Source organism: Stereum hirsutum (genome assembly GCF_000264905.1).
Source record: "Stereum hirsutum FP-91666 SS1 unplaced genomic scaffold STEHIscaffold_7, whole genome shotgun sequence".
Classification (NCBI taxonomy): Eukaryota; Fungi; Basidiomycota; class Agaricomycetes; order Russulales; family Stereaceae; genus Stereum; species Stereum hirsutum.
In genome coordinates, this window is record NW_006763137.1 from 753,158 (window position 1) to 780,734 (window position 27,577).

At 52.5% G+C, this 27,577-nt stretch overlaps 9 protein-coding genes across 9 annotated transcripts; 4 read left to right on the forward strand and 5 right to left on the reverse strand.

Moving 5' to 3' along the window:
• Nucleotides 1-9: 9 nt before the first annotated feature.
• On the reverse strand, nt 10-1,991 carry STEHIDRAFT_147122 (glutaredoxin). Its single transcript, XM_007304178.1, has 5 exons — nt 1,949-1,991; nt 1,801-1,887; nt 1,429-1,718; nt 1,078-1,148; nt 10-852 (listed from the first exon to the last, which is right to left on the reverse strand). The coding sequence occupies exons 2-5, from the start codon at nt 1,834-1,836 to the stop codon at nt 740-742; spliced, it is 510 nt and encodes a 169-aa protein (XP_007304240.1). The 5' UTR covers nt 1,837-1,887; nt 1,949-1,991; the 3' UTR covers nt 10-739.
• A 201-nt stretch (nt 1,992-2,192) lies between these two features.
• On the reverse strand, nt 2,193-5,770 carry STEHIDRAFT_121471 (uncharacterized protein). Its single transcript, XM_007304179.1, has 8 exons — nt 5,432-5,770; nt 5,041-5,357; nt 4,117-4,961; nt 3,639-4,050; nt 3,477-3,581; nt 3,036-3,396; nt 2,792-2,944; nt 2,193-2,735 (listed from the first exon to the last, which is right to left on the reverse strand). The coding sequence occupies exons 1-3, from the start codon at nt 5,713-5,715 to the stop codon at nt 4,537-4,539; spliced, it is 1,026 nt and encodes a 341-aa protein (XP_007304241.1). The 5' UTR covers nt 5,716-5,770; the 3' UTR covers nt 2,193-2,735; nt 2,792-2,944; nt 3,036-3,396; nt 3,477-3,581; nt 3,639-4,050; nt 4,117-4,536.
• Nucleotides 5,771-6,036: 266 nt separating this feature from the next.
• Nucleotides 6,037-9,503, forward strand: STEHIDRAFT_168524 (AICARFT/IMPCHase bienzyme; the record flags this gene model as incomplete). The annotated part of the gene is made up of 11 exons (XM_007304180.1): nt 6,037-6,084; nt 6,158-6,410; nt 6,475-6,651; nt 6,720-6,982; nt 7,314-7,448; nt 7,512-7,588; nt 7,657-8,129; nt 8,194-8,449; nt 8,530-8,705; nt 8,761-8,889; nt 8,952-9,503. The coding sequence occupies exons 1-11, from the start codon at nt 6,047-6,049 to the stop codon at nt 9,501-9,503; spliced, it is 2,529 nt and encodes an 842-aa protein (XP_007304242.1). The 5' UTR covers nt 6,037-6,046.
• Nucleotides 9,504-9,900: 397 nt separating this feature from the next.
• Nucleotides 9,901-11,793, forward strand: STEHIDRAFT_156866 (uncharacterized protein; the record flags this gene model as incomplete). The annotated part of the gene is made up of 4 exons (XM_007304181.1): nt 9,901-9,981; nt 10,039-10,125; nt 10,197-10,271; nt 10,348-11,793. The coding sequence occupies 4 exons, from the start codon at nt 9,901-9,903 to the stop codon at nt 11,791-11,793; spliced, it is 1,689 nt and encodes a 562-aa protein (XP_007304243.1).
• Nucleotides 11,794-12,207: 414 nt separating this feature from the next.
• Nucleotides 12,208-14,308, forward strand: STEHIDRAFT_168526 (uncharacterized protein). Its single transcript, XM_007304182.1, has 4 exons — nt 12,208-12,381; nt 12,449-12,523; nt 12,579-12,653; nt 12,731-14,308. Exons 1-4 carry the CDS (start codon nt 12,307-12,309, stop codon nt 14,225-14,227), a joined length of 1,722 nt encoding a protein of 573 aa, XP_007304244.1. The 5' UTR covers nt 12,208-12,306; the 3' UTR covers nt 14,228-14,308.
• Nucleotides 14,309-14,769: 461 nt separating this feature from the next.
• Nucleotides 14,770-17,248, forward strand: STEHIDRAFT_121476 (uncharacterized protein). The gene is made up of 10 exons (XM_007304183.1): nt 14,770-14,991; nt 15,081-15,195; nt 15,272-15,414; nt 15,505-15,648; nt 15,712-15,749; nt 15,816-15,925; nt 15,998-16,209; nt 16,279-16,398; nt 16,482-16,791; nt 16,865-17,248. The coding sequence occupies exons 1-10, from the start codon at nt 14,956-14,958 to the stop codon at nt 17,098-17,100; spliced, it is 1,464 nt and encodes a 487-aa protein (XP_007304245.1). The 5' UTR covers nt 14,770-14,955; the 3' UTR covers nt 17,101-17,248.
• Nucleotides 17,249-17,376: 128 nt separating this feature from the next.
• STEHIDRAFT_168528 (uncharacterized protein) lies at nt 17,377-18,270 on the reverse strand. The gene is made up of 2 exons (XM_007304184.1): nt 18,140-18,270; nt 17,377-18,069 (listed from the first exon to the last, which is right to left on the reverse strand). The coding sequence occupies exon 2, from the start codon at nt 17,910-17,912 to the stop codon at nt 17,520-17,522; it is 393 nt and encodes a 130-aa protein (XP_007304246.1). The 5' UTR covers nt 17,913-18,069; nt 18,140-18,270; the 3' UTR covers nt 17,377-17,519.
• Nucleotides 18,271-18,424: 154 nt separating this feature from the next.
• STEHIDRAFT_121477 (uncharacterized protein) lies at nt 18,425-19,252 on the reverse strand. The gene is made up of 4 exons (XM_007304185.1): nt 19,133-19,252; nt 18,920-19,072; nt 18,684-18,851; nt 18,425-18,629 (listed from the first exon to the last, which is right to left on the reverse strand). The coding sequence occupies exons 1-3, from the start codon at nt 19,163-19,165 to the stop codon at nt 18,717-18,719; spliced, it is 321 nt and encodes a 106-aa protein (XP_007304247.1). The 5' UTR covers nt 19,166-19,252; the 3' UTR covers nt 18,425-18,629; nt 18,684-18,716.
• Nucleotides 19,253-19,407: 155 nt separating this feature from the next.
• STEHIDRAFT_168529 (acetyl CoA carboxylase) lies at nt 19,408-27,143 on the reverse strand (the record flags this gene model as incomplete). The annotated part of the gene is made up of 12 exons (XM_007304186.1): nt 19,408-19,724; nt 19,788-20,200; nt 20,265-23,120; nt 23,172-23,343; nt 23,399-23,502; nt 23,562-23,711; nt 23,793-25,740; nt 25,797-26,042; nt 26,102-26,740; nt 26,834-26,852; nt 26,925-27,007; nt 27,104-27,143. 12 exons carry the CDS (start codon nt 27,141-27,143, stop codon nt 19,696-19,698), a joined length of 6,699 nt encoding a protein of 2,232 aa, XP_007304248.1. The 3' UTR covers nt 19,408-19,695.
• Between the last annotated feature and the right edge of the window lie 434 nt (nt 27,144-27,577).

The following is a 27,577-nucleotide window of genomic DNA, read 5'->3' on the forward strand; positions in this document are numbered from 1 at the left end:
CCCCCCCTCCCACGCTCCATCCCCATTCTCGTTCCCCCCTCCGTACCCGTTTTGGCTCCGCACGATATGTCCAGCAAAATATGCGTATGCGTATGCTTCCTCTTTCGGTCTTTGGTCTTTTGGGACTAGTACTGTCCGTAGGGCTCATTGGCGTCGTCCAGCGTTTTGGTTCATTGGCATCGGCGTCGTTCAGTATTCGTGCCTCAGGGTTTATTGGCGTCGTTGGGCGTAGACGGTCGTGGCATTGAACACTTCCTCTTTCCTTGTTACTTTGTCTGTTTCTTGTTAGATGGGATGCTCGTGAATCGGAAGCGAGAGGAGATGTAGATGTTTTGTTTTGTGATGTTTATTATGTACATGAAACCACTGTTCACCAACACCGACAACCCCCACTACACAACTGAGTGAGCCCCGACTGCGAGCGAGCTAGCATAAATTAAAACACAGGACTGAAACAAAGAGAAAAATGGAGCTGGAGCAATATAGACACTCTGAATAGATGTTGGAACAGCGGAACGAAGAGACTTCGGTAGCGATGCGCCACTTCACCACGCCACGCGCCACTAACTGCTCAGTGCTCACCCCTATCTCCGACCCAAAATACCAATGGTGTCGCCTTCTCTAGAGTAAACCGCAAGACGCAAAGCGAAGCGAGGCGCACATAAAGACTCGACTCTGACTCGGCGCAAGGAACGGCGAAGGAGAAAGGGAAATGCGCTCGAGGCAAGTTGAGGCAAGCTCATGACGACTTTTCGGCCGCTGCAGGTTCGGAGCCGGGCGCGTCTTCGGGGAGGTGTGCGTCGATGATGTCTTTCTTGATCAGGAGGTCTTCGAGTTCGCCGGATTGGTGCACTGTTGGTTTTGGGTGGGTGAGTGGATAGAGAAGGTGTGAGTCAGGTGTAGCGAAGAGAAAGAACAGGATGAACGGCGGTCATGTATGACGAAGATGAGGAAGAAGAGGACGAGTGAGGGATATATGACGAAAGGAGAGATGTGTGCGGGGGATGACGTAGAGGAAGGGAGGCTATAGAAGGAAGGGAGGAGACAAGAAAGGAAGGAAGGGAGACGAATACGCACTGGAGAGGACGATGTCGCAGCCGCCGACGAATTCGGAGCGGACGTAGAGTTGTGGGACGGTTGGCCATTCGCTGGAAGAGACGAAGACACGTAGAGGGTTACATATTAGCGCGTTGAACGTTTCGGGTTTCGGAATAGAGGGATAGAGCAAAGATAGAAACTGAAGAGAAGCAACACAACACTGGGCACCGAACGGGCTTAGCAAGCCTCAAGCGCCACGTCTAACCGTCCTGACCCGACCAATCAACCAAGTCGAAAACCCAACCCTTCTTCCAGCTCTCCCAAAGCATCGCACCCCAACCCAAACCAGAACCACATTCAAGTGGCCCCGACAAAAATATGTTAACTCACCTAAACTCCTTAATCCCACTCCTCAACTCCGAATCCGCAAGCACATCATACGTCTTCATCTTCTCCGGCGGTACCCCATGAATATCGAGCACCTGGACGACCGCGCGCGAGAAGCCGCATTGAGGTGCGTCGGGGTTTCCTTTCATGAAGAGGACGAGGGGGGAGTCGTCGATGGCCTTTTGGATTTGGGAACGGGCTTCGGTGGAGAGGAGACGGGTGCGTGCGAGGGTGGAGAGGATGGGTGAGGCGTGCGAGAGGGTCGGTTGGCGGAGGGAGGGGGAGGCACGGAGCTGTGGGTTATGGTGTAGGATGTGTTGGTGAGTGGAAGAAATAGGGATATGGATTTTGAGGGATGAAGGGATGGAGACGTACAGATGATTTGAAAGCCGTACGGAACATCGTAGCCATTTTATGTGTAGTAATACTAAGAAGCTCTTAGCTCTTTCGCTAGATAACTTTCTACACCAGCCAAGCTGTCAATGAGCTTTTGTAGCAAACTCTAGTGAGAACTGACACGTACTCGTGTAATGTGCTGAGCGGAGGTGTGGAAGTCAGTGAGCAAGAAATATCGCGCGTCAGACCACGAGCGTCTATTTTTGTCAGCCATTTGCGAGGCTTCCGTTTGGTGGAGACCGGATCGGCGAGTGTCCCCGAGGTCCGAGTAGATGGCGCTCGTGAACAAACAGATTCCTGTTTGAGAACGAGTTCTCGGAGGACGCGTCGACGCGCCGCCGGCTTGAAGAGCGCGGAGGCGGCTGGTTTTTACTGTAACTTGAACGGCCACCCCAAGCGGGTATAAACCCTGTTGTGCTCGTATTGAACTCTTGACTTCCATGGCGATCTGACAGCTCTTTGCATCCTGCGGTCTGCTCTGCTCTTGAACTCATCGATACCCATCAGTCCACTGCTCTACTAACCATCGCGCTTTCCTTTCGACTCATCTTGCTACTCACCTGCTCTGAAGTTCTTTTCTACTAGCACTGTATAACATCGCACCTCTGATCTCTCCATCGCCGAGAATGAATCTCTTTGTACATCTACAACCACATCTCTTGTCCTGTCGATCTCTCCGGACCACTGGCACATCGATATCACGCCTTGGATTCCGTCCATCTCCATTTTTTCGCCCACATTCTCCATCCCTAAACCCTCGACATCTGAGCCTCACCAGAGCTCTCCGAAATGAGACTTCCCTTGGTACGAAATACCAGGTTGGAGAGTCGAAGGAGTTCCCCGATGTCAGTCCCGAGGAGCTGAAGACCATTCTCCAGGAAGTCAAACGACCTAAAATCGTCAGACCAATCGTCGTGAGCCTAGCAACGTTGCTTTCCTTGACTTTATGCTAACACCGCGCGGATTCTAGCTCTCTGTACTCCTCGTGACAGTAGGCTTCGTCGCAGCCGCAGTGCAAACGAACAACTCTGTCTCATCCTGGATGACTAGCCGATATTATGATTCTGGCCCCCTGGGCACTGCCATATTGGTATACTATTCCCGAGCGATCGATCATAAAAAAGTAAATCATCCTTTCTTTGCGCTCTTTACAGTGTACACTACAACTAGCTGACAAAAAAACGCATCCCGCCCGGACCCATTGGACCTACTAGGAATCTCTCGAAGAGTACAAACAAGCAGACACCTACATCTCGGCCGCTCCAGCATTCATGCGTCCATATCTCTGGAGTGTCTATTCAGAAATACTCAGTTGGGTGAAAATAAACGATATGGTGTCCAACGCGATGCCGCTGGTCGATGGGTATAGAACGGCGTGGGGAATCGTCGCTGCGTGTTCGGTGGTATTCGTTGCGTGGCGCCTGGGTGGTGCCCGATCTGGAATGAAACAGTGGATGAACACTCATTTCGTTCATCAGCCTGTCGGTGGGAACTCGTACACGCTATTGACGAGCGTGTTCAGCCATGAGGAATGGTGGCACCTTGCTTGCAACTCTCTTACGTTGCTCAGTTTTGGTAGGTGTTGTTGGCTCGCGGTGTTTTCGGTCTGTTTATTGACGCCCTGCGTGTGTGTCTTGGGGTATTTTTCTTTGTAGCGCCTTGCGTGACTTACTGGATGTACGATGAACAATGGCGAAAATCGGAGTCTGGGATCACGGAAACTACTGCAATCTACCATTTCCTGGCATTCTTCGTCGCAGGTACGTCCGTCTCTGGAGACCAAAGCGGCCCCTCGACTTATTTACCCTGTCGCCCAGCCGGAGTATTCTCTTCTCTCTGCCATCATATCTTTTTCACCGCCTTCCACTACCCAAGAATCATCGCCCAGCTCTCCTCGCAGAAGTTTATACCATCTCGTACGACTAGAATCTGGCGCTACCTGACCACGCTACGTTCTCGCCTCTTCAACTCACCGCATCCAAAACAATCCTCCACTCCCAAAAACCCCACAAACTCCGAGGCGCTGCGATCTCAGACGAAAGCCGCACTCATACATCTGACCCAGGGCGCACTAGGCATGTCCGGCGCGGTCTGCGCCTGTATAGCGAACGTAACGCTTCAATTTCCGGACCTAGAGATGAGGGCGTTGTTCGTTATCCCTATGCAAGCTTCGCATGCGGTGGCGATGTTCGTGGCGTTTGATGTTCTTGGCGTGTTATGTGGATGGAGGCAAGTTTCTTTTCTTTCCTGTTTTCCTGTGTATTTGCTCCTGAGATAGCACACACGTCTTCGTAGACTCTTCGCCCATGCAGCTCACCTCGGCGGCTTCCTCTTCGGGGCGCTTTATTTCAAGTATGGCATGCGATATTGGGATTGGATCCGTGTGAGGTGCTGCGAGTGGCAGGGTCTCGAGGAGAGGTTGATTCTTTCGGAAAGACAGAAGAGCTTGATCCGACTTATAGGGGGTGATTGAGAAATGTGAGTGTGAGGGAGCAGGGGTAGGATAGGGTGTTGTAAGTAGGAATGCAGACGTACGCGCGCCAGCGTGTCGGCGCGGAGGCAGCGCTTGTGGAGGTGGCTTTGACTTCGGCAAAAACAAACAGTATGGAAAATAACAAAAGCAAAACAATACTAGACGATAGAACAATGCAGCGGTGTACAGAACAACTCGAGATACGTATCGTGACCAGTTATACATATGGATAAGCCATTGTCCTACACCCTGCTGGCTAACGATTGTGGCGCCGCTCTCCTCCTCTTGTTCGCCTTCGTAACGAGATCCAAGTCACTATTAATCTCAGCCTCCTTACACGCCGACAATCCAGCCACGCTCTTCCCCAGTTGTCCCACCGTTTGTGAACCGCCACCCCCCTTCGCCTTCCTCCGACTATTCCCACCGCCACCGCCACTGTTCCCATTCGAGCCGAGTGTGTAGGCGGTGAGAGGGAGAGGGAAGGCGGCGGGGAGGTCATCGATGGAGAGGGAATGCGGATTGGTTATGACACCGATGATGGGGCCATCTTTGGTGGCGGAGCCTGAGCCGTTGTTGTGTGAGTTGGGCGTGGGTGGCGGGGACGTGTTGAGTTTGTTGCGGAGTTTGCGGGTGATGTGAGGGCGAGACTGGGAGTCGAGCGAGGCGTCTGTTGGTCACAGTGCAACAAATTCATGTATGAATAAGATAGCCACACGAGAGAAAAATGAGAGATGCGCGACACATACCACCGCCGGCTCCCTCTCCGTCCTTCTCCTCCCGTGCTCTTCGTCTCCTTTCCTCGATTCCTTCCAGCAACCTCTCGCGTATCCTCGCGTGACCACGCTCCCACTCCTCCTTGACACGCTGGCTCTCGAGCTCATACGCAGCCTCTGTACTCTCGATCGCGTTCTTTTCCTCTATCGCAAATTGTGCGAGCAATGCTGACCGTTCGGTCGAAAGAGGCAATAGGCGAATGTTGTACGCTGGTGATGTTTCTGGACGCGCTGCAAGCTGCATTGACACGTTTTGTAAACCTGCGATCGTCTCTTGATACATACGAGCTCTGTCAAATATGATACGAACGCTACTCAACACCATCACCATCACACAAAATTGAAATGGGAATACAAAACGTACTCTTCTCTCCTGATATCAACCACATCCTTGACCCGACCCATCCCTTGAGGCTCCCTCTTCCTCTTCTCCCGCTTCGGATCCTCGTGCACTCTCGACGGTCCAGCTCCCATAGACGATGAGCCTGGTCCATGAGACATATGGTGCGCCGAAGGGTGTGGAGGTTCGCGGTATGGAAACATTATGTCTTGGGGACCGTCGTGATGCTCTGTGATGGTACGGGCGTTGGGTCGTGCTTTGTGCGTTGAGCTGTATGGGAGGGCGAACATCCCAGGTTGGGGAGGCATGTCTGTGATGATTCTGGCGGGCTTGGAGTTGTAAAAGAAGTTATTGGGGGTCTTTGATGCTTAAGTCGTGGGATACGAGTGGTGCAAGCAAGAGGTACAGATGGGGTAGAGAGCAAGAGTCGAGCTCAACAGATCTGAGGTCAACGCAAGGTAAGCGGCAGACGGTCCGGTGAGCCGGTTGGACCGAAGTTCGTGTGGCACCAGCCATCTTGCTTCCGGCCACATCGTAACACGTGAAACACGTCTTCCCATGATGGATTCAATACGCAGTGTGCTCCTTCCACGACTATATTTTCAGCACCACAAAGGACAACCACTTTAAGCACGTTCTATGAAGCCTGATAACCGTACATTTCTCGTATCTGGAGGGTAAGCACGCGTTCACCTCTTCCTAGGACGAATCGGTGTTCTCATTGTGGCGCCCTCCAACTTTCGCTCACAGGTCGTCCGGCTTGGGTCTCGCAACTGTCGAGAATCTACTCAATGCCAATGCTTATGTCGCCGTTCTCGACCTCAGGCCGCCTCCCACTCCTCGTATAGCCGAATCCAGTAGCAAGCTCAAGTTCTTCCAGACTGACATCACGAGGGTCGAGGATATCGAGAAGGCGGTGGACGGTACCGTCAAATGGGCGAAGGAGACGGGTGCACGGCTTGGAGGTGTCGTGAATTGTGCGGGTGTTGGAACTGCTGCGAAGGTACGTAGGTGCTCTCGCTTTCTCCGTAATAATACACTGTAGTGACAGCCAAGGGTGGTTTAAGGTCTTAGACTTTCATGGAGAGCCGCATTCTCTTGACCTATGGAACTTTGCTATTCAAGTTAACCTTACCGGGACGTTCAACCTTACGCGGCTGGCGTGCAAGTACTTGGCACAGGTGGAACCAGAAGGACCAGACGGAGAGCGCGGAGTGGTGATCATGGTTGCTAGCTCTGCTGCCGTACGTTTCAGTCTCCTATAATACGGTTCGCGACTCCTCGTATACTGTATATTGACAACGTCTTCTAGTTTGAAGGTCAGCCAGGTCAGACAGCCTACTCTGCCTCCAAAGGTGCTCTGGTCAGCATGACCCTCCCCATGTCCCGCGACCTAGCCCGACACGGCATTCGCGTTGTCACTGTTGCTCCCGGAGCGTTTGCTTCTGCTATGACCGACAGAATGAGTGACAAGACAAAGGCGAGTCTGTCGAGGGACCTGATATTCCCGAGGAGGTTCGGGACTGCGGAAGAGTTCGCGCAGACGGCGAGGTTCGCGGTGGAGTGCAGTTATCTGTGCGTATCTATCTCTGACACTTGCCCCTCACCCTGACTGAGCAATATTTCTCCACCTTTTTGTAGAAACGGAGAGACGATTAGGTTGAGCGGGGCGAGCAGACTTCCCGGCCGATTATGAGCTCGAATTGTATCAATGTGGCCCATTTCCCGCGGTATTTGTACGAGATTTGTGGCGTCATGTACCCTAACCCTAGTTTGGGTCTACAAAGATTTTGGAGTGAGCAAGCCGAGGCTCGAGATCCCCATCTGTTCACTTGTTCACGGTTCAACGATGTCTCAACCCATTGGTATGTTCGTACCCGTGTTGACTTGATAGTTTCTTATGCAGCGAACCAGCTCTGTTGTCGGTGTATGACAAGACCGACTTGCTCGACTTTGCGCGTGCATTGTCTGAGTCTGGCGTTCGCCTCCTTGGCTCTGGAGGGACCGCGAAGAAAATTAGAGATGCTGGGATCAAAATCGAGTGCGTATTTTTATCTTTCAGCTTCGTTGGTAAAATTGCGAAGCTGACGAAATGATGCATCAGGGACGTATCTGACATCACGAAAGCCCCTGAGATGCTTGGTGGTCGGGTGAAGACTCTTCACCCTGCGGTCCACGGAGGTAAACAACGTTCCTGCCACTCGTCCGTGCAAAGAGATAAAAATCTAACAGTTTCATCTCTGTCACAGGCATCCTCGCCCGTAACATTCCCTCCGACCAAGCGGACCTCTCCGCCCAATCCATCTCCCCAATCTCCATCGTCGTCTGCAACCTCTACCCCTTCACCTCCACCATCTCTAAACCAGACTGCACTCTCCCCGAAGCGATCGAAGAGATCGACATCGGCGGCGTCACCCTCCTCCGCGCCGCCGCCAAAAACCACGAACGCGTCTCCGTCCTCTCCGATCCGTCCGACTACAAAGAGTTCGTGGCGAAGTGGGAAGCGGGTAACGGAGAGGTCGGAGAGGCATTGAGGGCGAAGTTGGCGCTGAAGGCATTTGAGATGACGGCGAGGTATGATGAGGCGATTAGTGGATACTTTAGGGAACAGTATGCGGATGAGGCGAAGGCGAAGACACAGGGAGAGGGATTCGAGGGGACTGTGAAGAGGATGGCGTTGAGGTATGGGGCTAATCCTCACCAGAAGCCGGCACAGGCTTTTGTGACGGAGGGAGAGTTGCCGTTCAAAGGCAAGTTTTATCCGTATGAATATTTGGCGAGGACAGTGGTTGATGTTTGGTCGTTTAGTTTTGGCTGGATCCCCTGGGTACATTAACCTTCTCGACGGCTTAAACTCGTATGCCTTGGTCAAAGAGCTCCAAGACGCTCTTGGCCTGCCTGCAGCTGCCTCCTTCAAGCACGTCTCCCCTGCTGGTGCCGCCGTCGGACTTGAACTTAGCGACGTCGAGAAGAAGGTCTACGGTGTTGACGACTTGAAGGAGCCCCTTACTCCCCTTGCATCTGCTTATGCCCGTGCACGAGGTTAGTTTCTTCTCGGCCTCTGTGCAAAGTGAAAGGCCATAATGACTGATGATATGTGGTGTTTGTCTCGTAATGATCAGGTGCGGACCGCATGTCCTCCTTTGGCGACTTCATCGCTCTCTCTGCGCCTTGCGATCTCGCTACCGCCCGTATCATCTCGAGAGAGGTCTCTGACGGTGTTATCGCTCCTGGCTATGCCCCCGAAGCCTTCGATGTGCTCGCCAAGAAGAAAGGCGGGAAATACTGCGTGCTTCAGGTCTGTTCTCCCGCTCACCTTTGAGAGGATTTCGCACTAATTGATATGGTATCAGATGGACCCGAACTACGTGCCGCCTCAGGTCGAGACCCGTCAGGTGTACGGAATTTCCCTCCAGCAGAAGCGCAATGACTGCAAGATCGACTCGAGCCTGTTCGGCAACATTGTCACCAAGAACAAGGAGGTAGGCCCTTTTTCTCTTGCCTCATACCTTCTCGATATTGTCCTAACGTATATGAACATCAGCTCCCCGATGCCGCCATCACCGACCTCATCGTCGCCACCCTCGCCCTCAAATACACCCAATCCAACTCCGTCGCCTACGCCTTCCACGGCTCCATCATCGGTCTCGGCGCAGGCCAACAATCCCGCATTCACTGCACCCGCCTCGCAGGCTCCAAAGCCGACAACTGGTGGCTCCGGCACCACCCCCGCGTTCTCTCCCTCCCCTTCAAAAAGGGAGTCAAGCGCGCGGAAAAGGCCAATGCCATCGACCTCTTCGTCACCGGCGAGATCTTGGAGGGTGGAGAGAAGGCGCAATGGGAGAGTATGTTCGAGGAGGTCCCGGGCCCATTGACGGAGGCGGAGAGAAAGGAGTTTTTGGGCAAGTTGGAGGGCGTGGCGTGTTCGAGTGATGCGTTCTTCCCGTTCCCGGATAATGTGCATAGGGCGAGGAAGAGTGGAGTTAGGTATCTGGCGGCACCGTCGGGGAGTGTGATGGATGAGGAGTGCGTCAAGGCGGCGGATGAACATGAGATGGTGTTTGCGCATACGTCGTTGAGGTTGTTCCACCACTAGTCGACGATGTTAGGGACGGAAAGGGCTGATGGCCGTAAGTAGTAGAAGGTAGTAAATTACATATAACGTGTATGGAGTCCAATTCCTTGTTGTATGGTTGTAAACCTGGCACTATAGTGTTTTTCCTAGGCATGCGTGGCCCAGTGACCAAGACCCTGGTCTGTGCGTGCGTGGAAAAAGCCGCGCTGTCGGTTCGTGTTCGGTCTGCATCTGTCGCGGTCACCGCGACTTGACCGAGACGGTTATCTCGACCTCTAGGGCAATCTTGGCTCTGCTCTATACAGCCTCTCAAGCTCTTACTGCTTCCTACCGTTTGTCGGTGCGTGATCTCAAGCTGTATACGGAGATCTTAGCTCAGACCACATCTTTCCTCGTTACTGCACTACTTCCATCCAGTATGCAACACACGGATCCCTCAAGCGGTTTGCTGAACTCTCTGTACAAAGCAGGGCTCGGTCTGAGGGAGCAATGGAAAGTGGTAAGCATCACATCATCGAGTCAGCTCACAGGTACCGAAGAGTTCATTGGGCGGTAGGTGGCTGCAGAGACCAGTTACAAGGACAGCGAGGAGAGGCGCCAGAAAATGGCCAGTTTAAACACCTCCATCGAACAAACTGTCAACGTGCGTTTTATCCCGTCGAGGTACCTTGGTTTTTGTGCCAAGGGGGCTGACGACATCTCTTCGCCTCACAGCTGACGGCGCAACTTCCGATGCTTCGAGACTCTATCTCTGCACTTCGGGCTGAGAACGCGCTTTTGCGCTCTGAGGTGAGCCTTCGCTTTTGGTTTTATCTGGTCGATACCGCACAAATGGTCCAAATCGCTGACGAATCAAGTCCGCCAGCTCTCATCATTGCCAGTGCGCTTCAAACAGCCGCCACCTGAAATTCTGCGAATGATCTTTGGTTTCGCCACGTCAGCTCCCTTTTCCGATCCAGCGGTCAGCCACGGACCAAACTCATTGTGGTGTCAAACGATGCGCACCAAGAAGGCCGTGATGCTGGTATGCAAACTCTGGCGCGATGTTGGTGCAGAATTCTTGTACGAGGATGTCGTCCTTCGCCGTCCCGCACAACCTGCCCTTCTCCTGAGAACTTTGGAGACTCCGGGCATTGACTACGGTCACCGCATCTCGTCACTGTGGTTGACATGTGTAACGGAACCGTCCGACTATGACGACCTCTGCAGGGTATTGGGCGGCATACTCTCGGTCTCCACCAGGATCAAATCATTTGGTCTCGTCAACCCGTTCGAATATAGACCACAAGACGCTGGCATTCTCGTACACGATTGGTCGACGATGTTGAATTTGCTAGCGCACTCCCCGTGCTCTGCATGCCTTACGCATCTGAAACTCGCCGTCACTGGCGACACTCTTGTTTTCGATCCTTGCTTCATGCAAAACTTTCCAAATTTGTCCTCCCTAGACATCGACGCTTCGCGCGCTGTTGTGAATAATCAGACAGCCGAGGAATTTCCCTCACGCTCTCAGATTCATTTACCAGAACTTCGTCATATACGGTGCACAAAGAAGGGATACACGTCGTCTGCCCACCTACATGTCCTCTCGTCGATAATCTCGAATCCGTGTTCACTGCTGCAGCTGAACATGTTGACGATCGGTTTCTCCGACTACTCGAGATCAGCAAGCCATCTACGGGAAATATTTCGACTTTGCGGTCCACAGCTCACGTATCTTCACCTCATTGAACATGACAGTCCAGTCCCATTCGGTTACCACAATCTACAAGAGTTCATGGATTATTTCCCCAAGCTCGAGCACCTCGTCGTTCCGATACGACTCGTTGAAACTTACCGATGGTCGCATCCAACTTTACGGTGGCTTGACGTATGGACGACATTTTCAATCAGAAAGCGTTTTCAACCTAGAACATACTTGCCGAGTCTTACGCTCTACCGCCAGAGATGTCCTAATCTTATTGCTGTCCGAAAACTCGACATCGATTTATCATATCGCTCCATCGACATTCCCATTCGTCTCCCTCCTGATACGACGTTTCCGCCCGGCGTGAGGAAAAGGACCTTTGATCTATCAAACACCTCCGATATTGTTCAAACGTCCCACAAAATCATTCTCAAGGAGATTGGGTACATCTTCGATGCCCCACCTGTGCCTTCATCGGACGAGAGTGAAGATTCCTCATCGGATAAACATGAAGACTCGTCCGAGTCGGATGAAGAATGGCTAAATCACCCCACTGACTCGGAAGAGTCGTCTGCAGATTCTGACGGGACGGATAGTAGTTCGATGGTATCAGCAGATGGTTGAGATCATAGGTATATGTCGATAATGGCGGATGCTATCATACAGAGTGGCTCGATCTTGTAACGCCCCGTTGATTTTCTTTCTCGTATGTACCTACTACCCCTACAAAGAAAATTGCTACGAAATTCATACGGGAGTTCAATTCGTTAGGCGATAATTTGCAACACAACTGGGCGCCCACTTACAAGTTACAACCATCACAATCATGAGACGACAACCGTCTGAGATGACGGAGACCCACAAATAGTGCTGCGGGGATTATTATTTCTTGTCGAAGTCGTGTGGCGCGGCTCTGAATCGCACGCCACATGCTCGGTGCCGCCATCTATTATTGACTCGTCGGGCGGAAGCAGGCGGGAGCCATTTGTGTCTCGCCGGTTGTCCTCAAACTTTACCGCGACTGCGACCATAGGCTTTCCTCATACATCATCGTCGCTGAAACGTTACATCTACGCGTTGGGACCATTCTCAAGAAGATACCGCGCCACAGTAACTGCATTCCCCAAAAACGTCGGAATGCAAGATGCGACACCCGCTGGCTCAGCCTTGTTGGACTCTCTCCACCAAGTCGAGTTGAACCTGAAGGAGCAGGTAAGCTACGTTTCTCTAGCTTCTCACAGATGCTGATGAACTGATGGAAATCTTGCATTGGTGATAGATGGATGCGGAGAAGAACGCTAGCAAGGACAGCACAGAGACGTCCAGAGAAATATGGAAAGAGAAAATGACCAACGTGCGTTTTCTTCATTGGTGGTATCCTGCAACTGATTGACATTGGCCACGTCCAGCTTACTACGCAACTTTCGGAAATACGAGGCTCTATCTCTGCATTGCAAGCTGAAAACGGGCTTTTGCGCACCAAAGTGAACCTTCGCTTCTGATTCAGACAGTTTGATGTGAACGATTCACGGTGCTGATCATGATGCCGTTGCTTTTCTAGCTTTTGCTTTTAGAATTTAAGCAACCGCCGCCTGAGATCCTACGCATGATCTTCTCATTCGCCACCTCGGCTCCCTTATCCGATGCAGCGATCTGCGCTGGCCCGAACTCCTTGTGGTGTCGAACTATGCTCACCAAGAGATCTTTGATGCTGGTATGCAAACTCTGGCGCAACGTTGGGGTGGAATCCATGTATCAGGACGTCGTTCTTCGCCGCCCTACCCAGCCCGCCCTTCTGTTGAGAACACTGGAGACTCCTGGCAATAACTATGGCCACTTCCTCTCATCACTGTCCCTGACATCCGCGACGGAACTCGCCGTCTTCGACGACCTCTGCAATATACTTGGTGGTATTTTTCGCGCTTCACCCAGGATCGAAAAGTTTAGCCTCGTCAACCCGTTCAGACCCACGCATCAAGACGTCGGTATCTTCGTACACGACTGGTCGAAGATGCTGAATTTGCTCGCACACTCCCCGTGCTCGACACACCTTACCCATGTAAAACTCGCCGTCGCTGGCGCGGACGGTACTCTCGGTTTCGATCCTTGCTCGCTGAATAACTTTCCGAATCTGACCTCCTTGGACTTCGACTCTCCATGTGGATCCGAAAACGCCCAAGCATCGAATCAGTCTATCTCACAAATTCGCCTCCGAAAACTTCGCCACCTCCGATGCTCGATGATGAAAGACTCGCCCGGGGGTTTTCAAGTCCTTCTGTCGATGACCTCGAATCCAGCTTTACTAGCGCAGCTGAACATGTTGACGATCAGTTTGCCATGCTTCGAGTACGACTTTCGGCCCTCCAGAATCCATTTGCGAAGTATTCTCCAACTCTGTGGCCCACAGCTCACGTATCTACATCTTCAAAACGAGGGCCACGTCGCATGGGGGGGAACACATGTTGCGCGCCACAATATACAAGGACTTCTGCGACTTTGTCCCAAGCTCGAACACCTCATCGTTCCGTTTCGACTCATAGTGTCTAACCCCACATTGTCACATCCCACTCTACGGTACCTTGATATCTGGACGTCACCCAAAACATGGCGAGATTATAACCTGAGTCTTACGGTTTATCGCGAGACATGTCCCAATATCATTTCTATCCGACGGCTCGATATCGCGTTATCATATCGCTCAACCGACCTTCCCATTCATCTTCCTCCGGATACGACATTCCCGCCCGGCGTATGCAGAATGACCTTTGGCATATCAGAAATCTCCAAAGTTATCCAGACATCGCACAAGATACTCCGCAAAGAGACCGGCTACGTGTTTGACAACCCACCCGAGCGTTCGTCGAGCAGAAGTGAACGCACCTCATCGGCGGGAAGTGAGGACTCCTCGTCGGATGAAGATGAAGGCTCCTCGTCGGACGGAAGTGAAGATTCAAAGTGGGGTAGACGAAAATGGCGAGAGCGCTCCACTACTTCATCGGACGAGTTTACGGATTCGGATTCGACCGATGGTAGTTCAGATGTACTAGCAGAAGATTGAGATCGTAGTTTTATGTACATAGATGGATATTGTAAAGGACGGCCGTCATCTGTGACACATGGGTGTCGCAACGGTGCAAACAATAGAGGCTTTTGACATTGTTTGTATCATTCTGACAGAAGAATGCAGTACTACCGTACTGCCATTTTCCACATCCCGACGAAAGCTCACGAAAGCCTCCTACGTTGAAAATCAAAGCAGTCGAAGGCAATGTTGTGTGGACGGTTTCTGGGCGCACATAAATAGGCTTGGCTGATACGATCACTCACCGTCGTCGAGGCCGCCTCCCCATGTACTTAGTACAGTCATAATGCTCCCGGCGTGCTGATCCGAGACGGTGGAAGGGCCAGTCTTCCATCCACGCTACAGTATAATATTGTTACTCCCGTACTGACCTTGGTAAGCCTCGCACACGGTGACTGTAACTTTCGAAAAGTTGGTCGTTGTTATACTAAGTATGTAAGCGAGGGACCCTGAGCTTGACGCCGCATTTCCACCATCTGCTGACATTCCTTTCAAGCGCTCATAAAGGACCTGGACTCTCAGATCTCAGGGCGCGTTGATTTGACGACGACAATTCAATACGAATGCATAAGTATCTACGACTCGGAAGTTGAAATGATTCGTGGAGATCCCTCAAGCGTCCACCTAGGTCCACCTTCCCATCTGTTCTCCAGCAGTTCCTGTTGTTACCAACTACGTTGAGTCCACACGTTTGAAGGATCGCAATGGCTGCAACACGACTGGATCAATACATAACCTTCGTACGTGGTACATCCTGTCACCATACGAGTCATTTGTGTCATCTTGTGCTGACGGACGATGTGTGCTTCCCTTTATTCCTGAACTGCAGGAATATCCCGTAACACGCCCTTTCAGCCATCGCTGGAAATATGCGAACTGGTTCCTATTGATCTTTGGAGTATTGAGCCTTGTGGGATTGTCAGCCGTGAACGTTGACCTTGTCGGTGCGTCCCTCCCCCTTTTTTCCCACTCTGAGTCCTTGCCGTCTCTGAAGACTTTGTCTTTATCCCTGATGAATAGGCTATGATGTCGTGAGCACGAACTCGGACAACTTCAACATGACGGATGCCCTTAGTTGGCTCGAGTCATGGAAGGGAAAGTCGGATGGGTGTCAGACGCATCAATTTCAGCTAGGGGATACTTTTAGGACGAACACTAGCGCAGTGAGCAATTTCATTCAAAGAACTACTCATTACATCCCCCTTTCGACGGTCCACTCACAACTTATGGTCTTGTTGAACATTTTCTTACAGTTCACTTATAAGATCACAAATATCGTGACCCAGAACAAGGATGTCCAGGGAAGTTTCGTCTATGCGAACAACACATTGGAAGATTGTGATGTCACCGAAGTACAAACTTCAGTCTCATTGGGAGATCGGCAGGTTGAGGTTGTGGTAAGTCACCTATTCTGCGACACCATGAATATAGGCGCCGACGACTTTTTACGTACGATATAGGCCGCGATAAATTGCTCCGCAAGGGGGTTTGAAGCAAGGTGCACCTGTTTTTTCTCTTCATCTCGATGAGAGCATTGGTTGAGCTCCTATCGTTCAAACCGCAGTACCTCATACGCCTACACGAACCACGACGTGATCGGTACCATATCCGCCAGTACATTCCCTGAGAACAGTCTTCCTCGAGCCATTTTGGATCAAATGAAGGCTTTTGGTCGTATGCTTTTTCCTCCTCAGCCGTCCTCGCCTTTTCTAGTTCCCGATATAATAACTTACTCCTCACTCGTAGAGGATGCCTACACCCCAATCTACGACGGCCAATATGTTCTCGCGGAAAACATCACCACCAGCAGGACTCACAATGTTGGCGATCCGCTTTACAAAGTGATAGCTACTTTCGTCCCATATTGTGCGGATGATAATACGACTATATGTGATACAAGGCCTGAGGAGTGGGAACTCACGATGTATAATGGGATTGCGCAGAGCGATCTGAGTATTGTGAGTGTCCAGACGTTGGTCTTTTAGACGAAGATGTGGCAATGAATTGGCATTGTATACGGTATGCAGGTCGCAGATGCATCCAACTGCGAAGATGCCGTGAAAGCGAGTCTAGATACCCTGCTCAATTACGTGCAGGTGTTCTATGCGGGAATCAGACTGGATCTGGGACATTGGACACCCAACAACGTGAGTGCCCCGTCTTTTCTTTAATTCATTTCCCGAGCCTTTACATTATGGACCTCTCTAATCGTATCGTCTGCAACCTTTAGATCTTCACGAACGTCACCGCCATAAATGATACCATCTACGACCCCGTAGATCCAGCCACCGGCTCACAAGCCTCCATCGCGCGCTCCTCAAACACCGGCCTTGCATACGTCAATCTCACCTCTCCACCCACTGCCGATGTGGCTTCACCTCCCGCAGTAGCCAAACTGCAGTATATCTGTAGTACAAGGAGGATAAAAGCGCCGGGTACACTCTTCATGAGTGTGGCAACGTCAACTTTGAGCATGTTCATCACCGCTTGGGCAATATTGACGACTGCTATGGCGATGATGGCGAAGAGAACTATTGGAGGTTCGTTGCTCGTTCTGTTCCTCTTCCGTTTAACGATCGATTCAAATTGATGCTGTGGTGTGGTGTGGAACAGCGAATACGTGCGCTGCATGTAACAATGGTGTTGAACCGCTGTCCACAGATTATTGGGATAATCGTGTTCCGACACACTCTTTGCCGATTGCAAGATATGACCCAGTAGAGTTAGGGTCATCGGAAAGTATGCGCAAGAGAGGCGATAGGTTCGAGGTACCGGCGTACATTAACGGTGGTGGAACGTACCCGGCGGGGAAGTATGAGGAAGAGGTGACTGTAACGGAGTCACGATAGCTAGGTACGCTGAGTTTAGGGTCCGGATTGCAAGCCGGTCAAAAAAGGTGTTTGAGGAAGAGAGGGTGTAGGTCCATTGACTACACAGTAACTTATTTGTATTATACCTTGGTATAATTGATCGAGCCACATTATACCCAAATTGTACACCATCTGTCTGCATATCTAGTATTGCGATCGATAGACATGAACATTGAAAGCGTACACTGATGTGCGGATTATACGAATAGCCGCATCAACGAAAATACATGTTTGAGCAGCCGGTCGCTGACCAACTCACTCCAACATTGTCTCCGCCTCCCTCGCCACCCTCCCCCTCCAATCCTCCAATCCAATTTGATTCGACATCACCTGCATCTCCATACTTGCACATAGATTCGCAAGTGAGGAAGCGCATGATATACCAGCAGGTATTGGGCCTATTCCCAGAATGCTGCTGGTCGTGGTGCGTACACTTGCGCCAGAAGAAATTCGGTTGGGTCGTAAATGAGAGAAAATGCTAGACGTGTACGCGGGCGGGGTGAAATCCGACGGCGTGAGCGGTGGTGTGGATGAGATGCTAGACGGAGGTGTGGGGTTGCGGTTGCGGTTGTACTTGAAGAATGATTCAGAGTGAGAAACGGGGCCGTCGGTGTACGAAGCAGCCCGGGAGAGAGGTATGACGCCATGGCTCTTCTTGCTCTTGAGACTGGAAACGTCACGAAGAGGAAGTGAGCCATCGAACGCGTGCGGTGGTAGGTTTTTTGATGTAGAGGACTGTAACGGCGACGTTGGTTTGGGTGGGTTGATAGGAATGAGTTCAATGGTTTCATCGGTCACAGTCACAGAAGGGATGTTGTGCCCCGGGAAATCGAGATGATTATCCCTCGATAATGAAGAGTCGGGCCAGATTGAGAGCCTTATCCTATTCGTGAATCGCAGCACAGCGGAGATGATTAAGCGCAGTGAGGTCTGGAGGAGCGTGAAGACCTGATAAGGTAGTGAGCTATCATTCCGTCTTTGGGCGGGAAAATCCAGTCCATTTTGACGGAGACCATACCTTATATGAACACTTTCTCAGTGCCCTTTTCTGAGCCGGAGTGATGAAGGCGAGGCCCCATTGACAGAGACGGCCTGAAAAGACAAGGATAAGGGCGAGGAAGTAAGGCGAGGCAACAGCGGAGTAGCCAGCTTTTGAAAGAGAGACGATGAATGTGACCATCAGACTTAGATGGGCGGAAAGAGAGGAGATCTGGAGGTTGGAGGATGCGAGAGTGGAGGTTTATGCGATTGTTGGGTCTCAGACTGGCGGATTCCGCACAATCTCGGGGGACAGCTTCGGTGAGTCAAGACGGTCTCAGGTGAACGCGGGCACATTGGTCTAGGGTAACAGAATACAACAACTTCCGTAGATATCGACCAAAAGATCCGAGAAAGCGAGCACTACAGGACGAAACGAAAGCACGAAGGAGAAAAGCAGAGCTATTGGGAGACTGCACAATCGTATCTGCAACCTGGGAAGGCGGACAACAGTTTCTCAGATGCCACAACTGTGAGTTAGAGTACTTATCAGCCGCTGACCGCTCAATATTGGGATAACTTACTCGACGAGCATGGAATTTTCCTAGCACCCAGATTCACTGACGATATTCTGTATGGATGCGAATATCCATCTCGGAAAGCGGTCTGGCGAGACCACCGGCAGCGTAAAATGCGACATTATTCTTGGAGACCGCGCTGGCTATGTGGAAATCGAGTGCCGCTTGATCCTTCTGCACAACCAGCGACAAGATGTATTTCAATCTGAATGGCACTGTTCGATGCGAGTGGGATGACTAACATAAACCTCGAAGACACAAACTTTGTGCTTGTCTTTCGGATCATAACTGATGCGATATTGTAAGCAGCCAGGCTCCTGGTCCGACTCAGCATACGCTTGAGCCTTGCTCAACGTTTCCAGGAGTTCGTCGGCTTTGCCTTCTGCAGCGATGAGCTATCGATTCAGTCAGTGAAGGCTGGTATACTCCCGGCGATGCCAGCACTAGATGCATACAAAGGCGTAAACAGTGATATCGCCGGTCGGCATTGTGACCTACAGCTACGAGATTCTCTGTGATCGATGGATAAAGGGCCGCCAGATAGAGAGAACGAGTTCTGGTAAGACCAAGATGAGAGTGAAGGGGAAAGGGATGGACCTGATCATCAGTTCCACTGTCGTCAAAGGCGTTAGGCTTTTGCCGGTTTCGAACTTGCCACCGCCACACGACCTTTTAGTTCACGAGCGTCAGAACATCCCTTCGCACAAAATGACTGAAGCAATAATATTGAGCGGAAATCATAGCACGATCTCGTTACGATGCAAACAAAGAGCAAAACAAAAGACAATCAAGAAAACCACGAAAAAATCGAAAAAGGAGAAATGTAATGCTCTACTACGACAACAGTGTGTGTCCGATCCGGATGCTGTATTTTATTCTATGACGAATATGAGTATGGCTATGGCCATGATGATGTGAGTGAGGGTAATGAGGATACAGCAGCAGAAACAATTGCAAAAACAGATAAAATAAAAACGTGAAGCAACATCGAGCTACAGCTCATGAAATCATATTCTCGTCATGTAGAGGTCGTGTACGAAGGGGGACCTACAAATCGGAGAGGCAAGATCAGGATTATTCGAGGTCGGCGTGCTCAAGAGCAGGACATACCAGGAGAAGTGTTTGAATTTTGGAGTGCAGTGATTAACGATGCCTTCTCGTCTTCTGACAAGTTATCCACGATCTTCACAAGGCCATCCATCAAAGCCTTCCTGTTATCCGTCGACGTAGCAAGTAGCTGACGAGCGAGGTGGTCGCCTTTGAGTTGTGCCAGGGTCGGCTTGATGTCCAGAGCCTCAAGCGCCTCAGCGACAGTACGGTTGTCCGCGGTGTCGTCGATCTCAGCGAGGTTGTCGAGCAGGCGTTCGCGGTACTCGAGCGTCGCCCCGGGACTTGCTTCGGCGAGCTTGTTCAGGGCGGCACAGCGAGCGATACCTGCGCGAGCGGCCCAGTAGAAGTAGCGACGGGCCTCCTTCCAGACGGCGGGTTTGGCGCATCCCTTCGCCTCCATGCGACCAGTACGACTATAGTGATCAAACAATAAGATCAGCCAAGACGAAACTAAGAGAAATAAAAGAGAAGACGTACTCGTGAAGATCGGCATACAACAACGCGATCTGCTTATACGTCGGCTGCAGCAAGGTCTCCCTCTTCGCCAACTGATCAACTGCCGCCGCCCTCTCCTCAGCACTCTTGTTCGCATCCTTGCTATCTTCCTTCAGCGTCGCGTACGTCGAATCCAACCTCTCCATCAACGCGATGATCTTGTCCCTCCTCATCTTGATCTCGATGATGCCCTCCGGCTCGAGAACACCAGCGCGAGCGTCGACATCAGCGTACATCTGCATGCGCCCCTCAGCGTTGATAGATGGGTCGAGTACAACCCACGCGCCACCACGAAGTTCGCCGTTGGGGACGATGTAGACGAATACGGGCTGCTTGTAGGATGACAGGCCATCGACAATCTTGGAACCCTGTTTGAGCACCTCGTCGTACATGTCCTGCTGGCCACCAGAGAAACCACGCCAGTTAGCGAAGATAATCAGAGGCAATCCCTCGCGATTGAAGTCGAAGATGGCCTGCGCGGTCTTGTACGCTGAGTTGGGGTACCACACCTGGCCGGCCTCCATGATACGTTGCTCGAAGGATGCAGCATTGGCGGGGTCAGCGGGAACGACGCGCTCGATGGTCCTTGTCTCGACGGCGATGACACCCATAGGAATCCCTCCAAGTCTTGCCCGACCCACGACGACAGTCTGTGCCCAACCACTCAACGTCTCCTGGAACGACCCCTTATCGAAGAACCCGCTCAGCCACTCCTCCGATGCTTCATCCGTCTTTCCCTCGATGAACCACCTCGGGTCATAGGGTCCCTTCGGCGGCACATACCCAATCTCACGATCCCAAGGGTCCACTGACTCCCGAATGGGGAGGTCCTCGCCCTTTGCCTCCGGAACGTACGACAACCACTCGAGGATCTGTGTGGCTCCCTCGAGGTCGCTGTTCGCCGTCAAGTGGGAAACACCGTTCTTGTGCATAATCTGGGTACCGCCGAGCTGGAGGTTAGACGTGTAGACCTCACGACCGAGAACCTTGTTGAGCGCAGGGGCACCAGTGAGGATGATAGGCTGGCCTTCGACTTGGACGGCACGTTCTCCGAGACGAACGAGGTAGGCACCGATACCGACGGAACGAGCGGTGACGAGGGTGATGGTGAAAATGTCGTCGTATGCGCGAGAGGTCTCTCCGGCAATAAGACCCGAACCCTTCAGACACTCGACGCCAAGACCATCCTGGAGACCGATGATGTCCGTGATCTTGTGGCGAACCTCGCCGTCCTCTTCGATCTCCTCTGTCTTCACAGCACCGGCACCCCTCTCCTGCAGCTTGAGCCAGTTCTCGTGGGTGAGGTAGAGGTAGTTGATGCCCTTCTCGGGGTGCTCAGGAGATTGCCAGGCAGCAGAGAAAAGGCCCATAGGTTCTTCAGCAAGGCCGATACGAGCACCCGAGTTCGCAGAGAGGTAGATACGGGGGAGACCGTGCGCGCGGGCGTATTGAGAGGCGAGGTAGAAGAACTGATCTTCTTGAGGACCGAAGGAACCGATCTTGAAAGTAATATCGTTCGCGATAACGACGACCCTCCTTCCGTCCGGGTACTCCGGCGTCCTCATCGTGAATACCCATCCAACCATACCGAACGTGTTGTTGCCCGGCGCACGATCAACCTCCACGATCTGGTCGTTCTCGTCCAGTACAAGCTCTCGCGACTCGAGGTACTTCTTCGGCAGAGTCAAGCCCGGATTCGTCGACCGGACTTTGGCCCACGCATTCTGCAGCGCCTTCGAGAAGAGGTCGGGGAAGTCGTAGGCATATGTGGTTCCAATGAGATGAGCCTGGTACCTCTTCGGCTGGAGCGACTCCTTCGTCGGGTAAGGCTGGTGCACGGGCTGCAGATGTAACGGTCCCTTCTCTCCGATCGACTTGAGAATCGTAGTGCCCTTGTCGGTCGTGATCTCCTGGTAGCCGTGGTAGTTGACGATGAAGCCTGAGACGTTCTCGATGATACACCGGATAGGCGTCACATTGCCCTCGTTATCCTCCAGCGTGATTCTGATCTCAGAGCTCGTAACATGCAGCCTCCAGAGTCTCTTCCCATGCCTCTCGATGAAGCCCGCAATCGCGGCCAAGACGTCCTCGTACGTGACATTGAGCGTGAACACGAAGTTCATGAAGATATGGTTGCAGTCGGCGTTCCTGTACTTCGCGCTGACGACCTCGAGCGAGTCCAAGATGCTCGTGACCCTCCTGTCCGTCTCCGAGATGAGGTACTCCGCGGTGTTCATCGTATCGCGCAGACGGCCCGGACGAATAAGCGCACGGATGAAGAATCGAGTGTCGAGCTGGTTTTCGCGAGCGACACCGTGGTAGATATGGATTTGCTTGCTCTCGACGAACGTCGGGGTGAGGTTGTAGTTCGACAGACGGCTGAGCTCGAGCTGGAAGGCGAGCGCAGGCTCGATATTACGGATGGCCTGCTCTTCCTGCCAAACCCCGTCCATCTCGCGCAGAGTGTAATACCACGGGTATTGTTCGGGACGGCAAATGAGGACCGACACACGACGGACGCCACGCTGATGAAGAGTCGTTTGTCGCTCATTGATGAAGGCTGAGATCTTCGTCGACCACTCGGTCTCGGGCATGTCATCGGCTTCGTCGAAGATGCGTAGGGCGAGGTTGAGGACGTTCGGAGGCTCGGTGCTACCATAGCGCTGGGAAAACTCGGTGACATCGAACACGGGGAGCATGGATGCGACTTGTTCGAAGCCTTGAGCGAGGGTTTCGAGGTTGGGGAAGGAGGCAAGTGCACCACTGCGAATGGGCTGAGATTGGTGGCGGTTGATCATGTAGGTAAGGTCGCTGACGGATCCTTGGCGACGGCCCTCGCTGAAGGGTATATTAGTTTAGCGTAATTGAAATAAAAATTCATCAGCGTACCCAATTGCCGACATGCGAGGTGTCTCAGGAGGCGAATGCGACTGGCCAAGGGTAAAGCGCCAAGTGACGGCGCTAGGAGCGTCACCGTCATCCATGCCGTCGCCCTCCTCGTAGTCGATTGACATCAAGCTGTAAGCGCGGTAGGCACGACGAACGTAGACCTCGAGAGCAGCTACGAGGATCATGTCAACACAGGGCCCAACAAAGGCACGAGTGAATGAACGTACCAATTGCCAACCAAGGGTCCTCGCTGGAGAAGAAGTACGGCAGAACATCGTACACGGTGTATCGCGAGTCTGTGAGCTCCCGGAGGACCTCGGCATTCGGATTCCTAAACCATCAACGTCAGAAAAACAACACAAAAGATCGAGAACGAGTAGAGCGACAAACCTGCGTCCACCAACACCCTGCTCGCCGTAGTAGCTAGTCCCGATACTGGCCTTCAAGACGGTCTCCATCTGTCCCAACCGCTCCTCGTACGACGGCATCTGTCCCGCAATCAGAACCTCGCGAGCCTTAAGCGAGACCTGTGTCGAAGACCTACAACACGAAAGCACAATGCTCATTAGCACACACCGAACAGAAGACCAAAAACATAAAGGAAGGAAGAAAGAAACGTACCTGCCCTCCAACGCCGCCAACCCCTGCAGCACCTGGAAAAGCCTGCTATCCGCCTTGGCGACCGGCAAGCCACTACTCTTCACGTAATCCAAGATGACGAGCACCAGCTTCGCCTTGCTCTGCGCCTTGATATGGCTCAACACGAGCGATACGACCTGGTCCAGATCATCCTTGTACTGCTCCCTGAGCGTAAGAATCCTCGCCTCGATACTCCCTCCAAACAACTTCTCCGTCTCTTCGTACCGTGCTAAGAGGTTCGTGATAATGAAAGCTTCATGGCCTTTCAATCCGCCGGCATAACGGTCGACAACGTCGAAGAGAGCTGCGAGCTGGGCGCGAGCAGCGGTGCGTTCGGCTGGACGGAGTGTATCGGCGAGGTGGTGATCCAGGAGCTTCTTCAGCTTCCCCACCGGGAACTCGTGGTTCCCCTTCGAGTGCGCGGTCTCTATCGTCGAACGAATACTATCCTCCAATTTCTGCGGCATGCGACCGGAGAGGGTCGACATGATCGACGTGGTCTCGGAGTACGGCAATTCCGGGTCGTGGAGGACTTCGACCAGGGATTTGAACGTAGAGTTCATGATCGCCTGGTTATCGAACCCATCGAGACTGTTGTTGAGGATGTCGAGGTAGAGGACGAGACGTTGGTGCGGTTTGTTTCCAGTGACGCCGGGCATACCCATCGAAGGCAAGAGCCCGTCGAAGGGTTTGGCGTGGTTGACGCGAGCGGGATCATCGAGGGTGAGGATACCGAGGATATCACCCGGTGCGAGAGAAACACCAGGCTGCTTGACGAATTGAACGATACCGTCCTCGGCGGCGACGAGCGGCATGTACATCTTCATGACCTCGATCTCAGCGTATGGCTCGCCGGCGTTGATGTGCTCTCCGCTGTCGACCAAGAAGCGAACGAGTTTGCCGGGGGAAGGGCTTCGAAGCTGAGTGGGGTCGTTCTCCTGCTCGATAGAGCACGTCTTCGCGTCGACCATCATGCGGATAGCACCGACTTCTTCGCGCCAGTAGACGGAGTGAGACTTGTCCTCCAGAAGAACGAGCAGGCCACCGTCAGCGAGGGGACGGGCGCCGACCATGGTACGACCACCGTTGAGGAAAAGCGTCCAGATGGTGCGAGATGAACGGGTGGCGGTAAACGAGTAACGGGTATTCTCGTAGATGAAATCCACACCGAAGACGGTCTTGAGCGTATCACGGGACGGAACCTGACCCTTGTCGAGAATGCGTTTATACTCCGTCCAACACGCCTCGGAGGCCAAATGCGCCTTCATGACCGCACCACAGATAACAGCGAGCGTAGCGTCCGGACGTTCGGCAGTGAGCTTGTTGCTGATGAGCGAATCGAGCCATCCGGTGGTGATCGTATTATCCTCGAAAGCCTGCGTCTCGAGGAGCTTGATGAGATACTCCACCGTCGTCCTGAAATCTCCTCGAATACTGAGCTCCTTAAGCGCCATGACCATATTTTTCCGACTCTCCGACCGATCCTGTCCATACGCGAAAATATGCCCAAATTGCGAGTCCGCGAACTCATGCAGACCTCCCGCGCTTCCGACGGAGAAATAACCCCAAACGTTCGTACTCGAGCGGAAGTTGAGCTCTTGGAGCGAACCGGACGAGGGTTTGAAGCCGGCGTCGGGGTTCTCAGCGGTGATACGGACGGCGACGACGTGGCCTTTGGGAGTTGGCTTACGTTGCAGCTGGTTTGATTCGGGCTTGATCATGTCGAAGTCGATTTCGGAGGTGCCATGATGATCGACGCCGTAGAGTTGACGAATGGAGCGGATGCGATGGAGGGGGACACCCATAGCGACGAGGAGCTGAGCGGCGGGGAGATTGACGCCGGACACCATCTCGGTGGTGGGATGTTCAACCTGAAGACGGGGGTTCAATTCGAGGAAGTAGAAGACGTCGTCTGAGTGGCTGTAAAGGTCTGAAGAGAAAATCTCAGTTACATTATACTAAAGATATGGTCGGGCGATCACATACATTCGACAGTTCCCGCACTAACGTAACCCACGAGCTTTGCGAGACGAACGGCTGCACGCTCCATCTGTTCGAACGTATCTGGCTTAGCGATGGTGACAGGAGCCTCCTCGATAATCTTCTGGTGTCGTCGTTGAACGGAACAGTCACGACCGAACAGAGAGATGGCGTTGCCGTACTGGTCCGCGAGTAGCTGGACCTCGAGATGGCGAGCTTGACCAGCGAGCTTCATGATGAAAATCGGAGAACCTGTATAAAACCGCACTCAACAGAAGCTAACATCGATGCAATAAGAGACGACTGCTCACCTGGAATCTCTCCTTCAACGGCATGGTACGCGTTCTTGAACCCAGCAGCACTGTCCACCTTCCGAATACCCTTCCCTCCACCACCCTCACTCGCCTTAATCATAACCGGCCACCCAATCTGCTCCGCCTTCTCCAACCCCTCCTCCACCGTTTTCACACACGCATCCATATACGCTTTCTCCGGCACTGTCACGAATCCCGCCTCCGAAAGCGTTGTGTCTGAAATGCCCGTGCCAGACCACGCCATGGTCGGCACCTCCGCATGCTGCGCCACGATCGTACTCGAGATCTTATCTCCCAGACTCCTCATCGCGCTCCCCGGCGGGCCAATGAACACGATCTTGTGTTTGCTGAGAGACTCGGGAAGTCGAGGGTTCTCCGAGGCGTGGCCCCAGCCTGCCCAGACGGCGTGTACGCCTGCGCGCTCGGCGACGTCGAGGATGAGGTCAACGTTAGCGTAGTTGTTGTTGTTGGTTCCGCCGGGGACTTCGATGTAGCGGTCTGCCATGCGAATGTATTCTGCGTTTACTTTGAGATCTTCGGGTGTGGCCATGACGGTGAACTCGACGGCACGTTCATCACCGAAGGTTTCGTAACTCCATTGTCGGATGGAACGAATCTCCTTGACGGCGGCAATACCTGCATGCAGCCAATCGAACAGGTAGTCAGTTAGTCAAGAGTCGAGACAAGAAACGAGGCGAGCCGAATAAGTAAAACGCAATGCATGCGTACCATTGTTGGCAATGAGGACCTAAAGCCACCGATACACCTGTTAAGCACGCTGCACGAAAATATGCAGACGCAAAAAAGAAATAATACGCACTTTTGTGATAACGGTATGGCCACCATTCGCCTTGACGAAGTCAGTAACGCGACCCGGCGCAGCCTTGTCTATCGAGTTTCCTCCTGCGCGAAAGAATCAATCCAAATTCCAGCCGGACGGGTCCTCGCGGTCAGCTGACTTCTTTTCATATTCGCCGAGCCCTATAGCCTAGAACTCACCAATAAAATGTGCGACTTTTGAATGGTCGTATGCGGCCATGGCTGGCGTTAGTCGTCAAGAAGGAGAAAGAGAAGGGGTGGAGGGGGTGATGGTGATGGTGAAGGGTTAAGGATGGTACGCTGTACGACAGGGCAAGCCGCGTTTGCTCGAGGCTGGGGCAAATTCGTCCTCCCCATCCCCAAGACTTGTTACCTTGCTTGAAGGTCCATCCTACCCCCGTAATTCCTCAGAATCGACCCGGAAATAAACAAGGACAAACATCGGACTTATTATGTGGCACCAGTGTGTGGCGTTGTAGAGGGTCTGTCCGCTACCCCCAGGCGTGACTAGTACTGCAGCGATTCAGATGCAGACGTTGATGTTCTGAACTGGGTTGTTGATAATTAACGGCAGCAGTTCAAATATATCGCTTTGCGACTCGCGGTACCAGCACAAAATGACGGGGCCTCCATATACTTGAAAGTGCTATACTT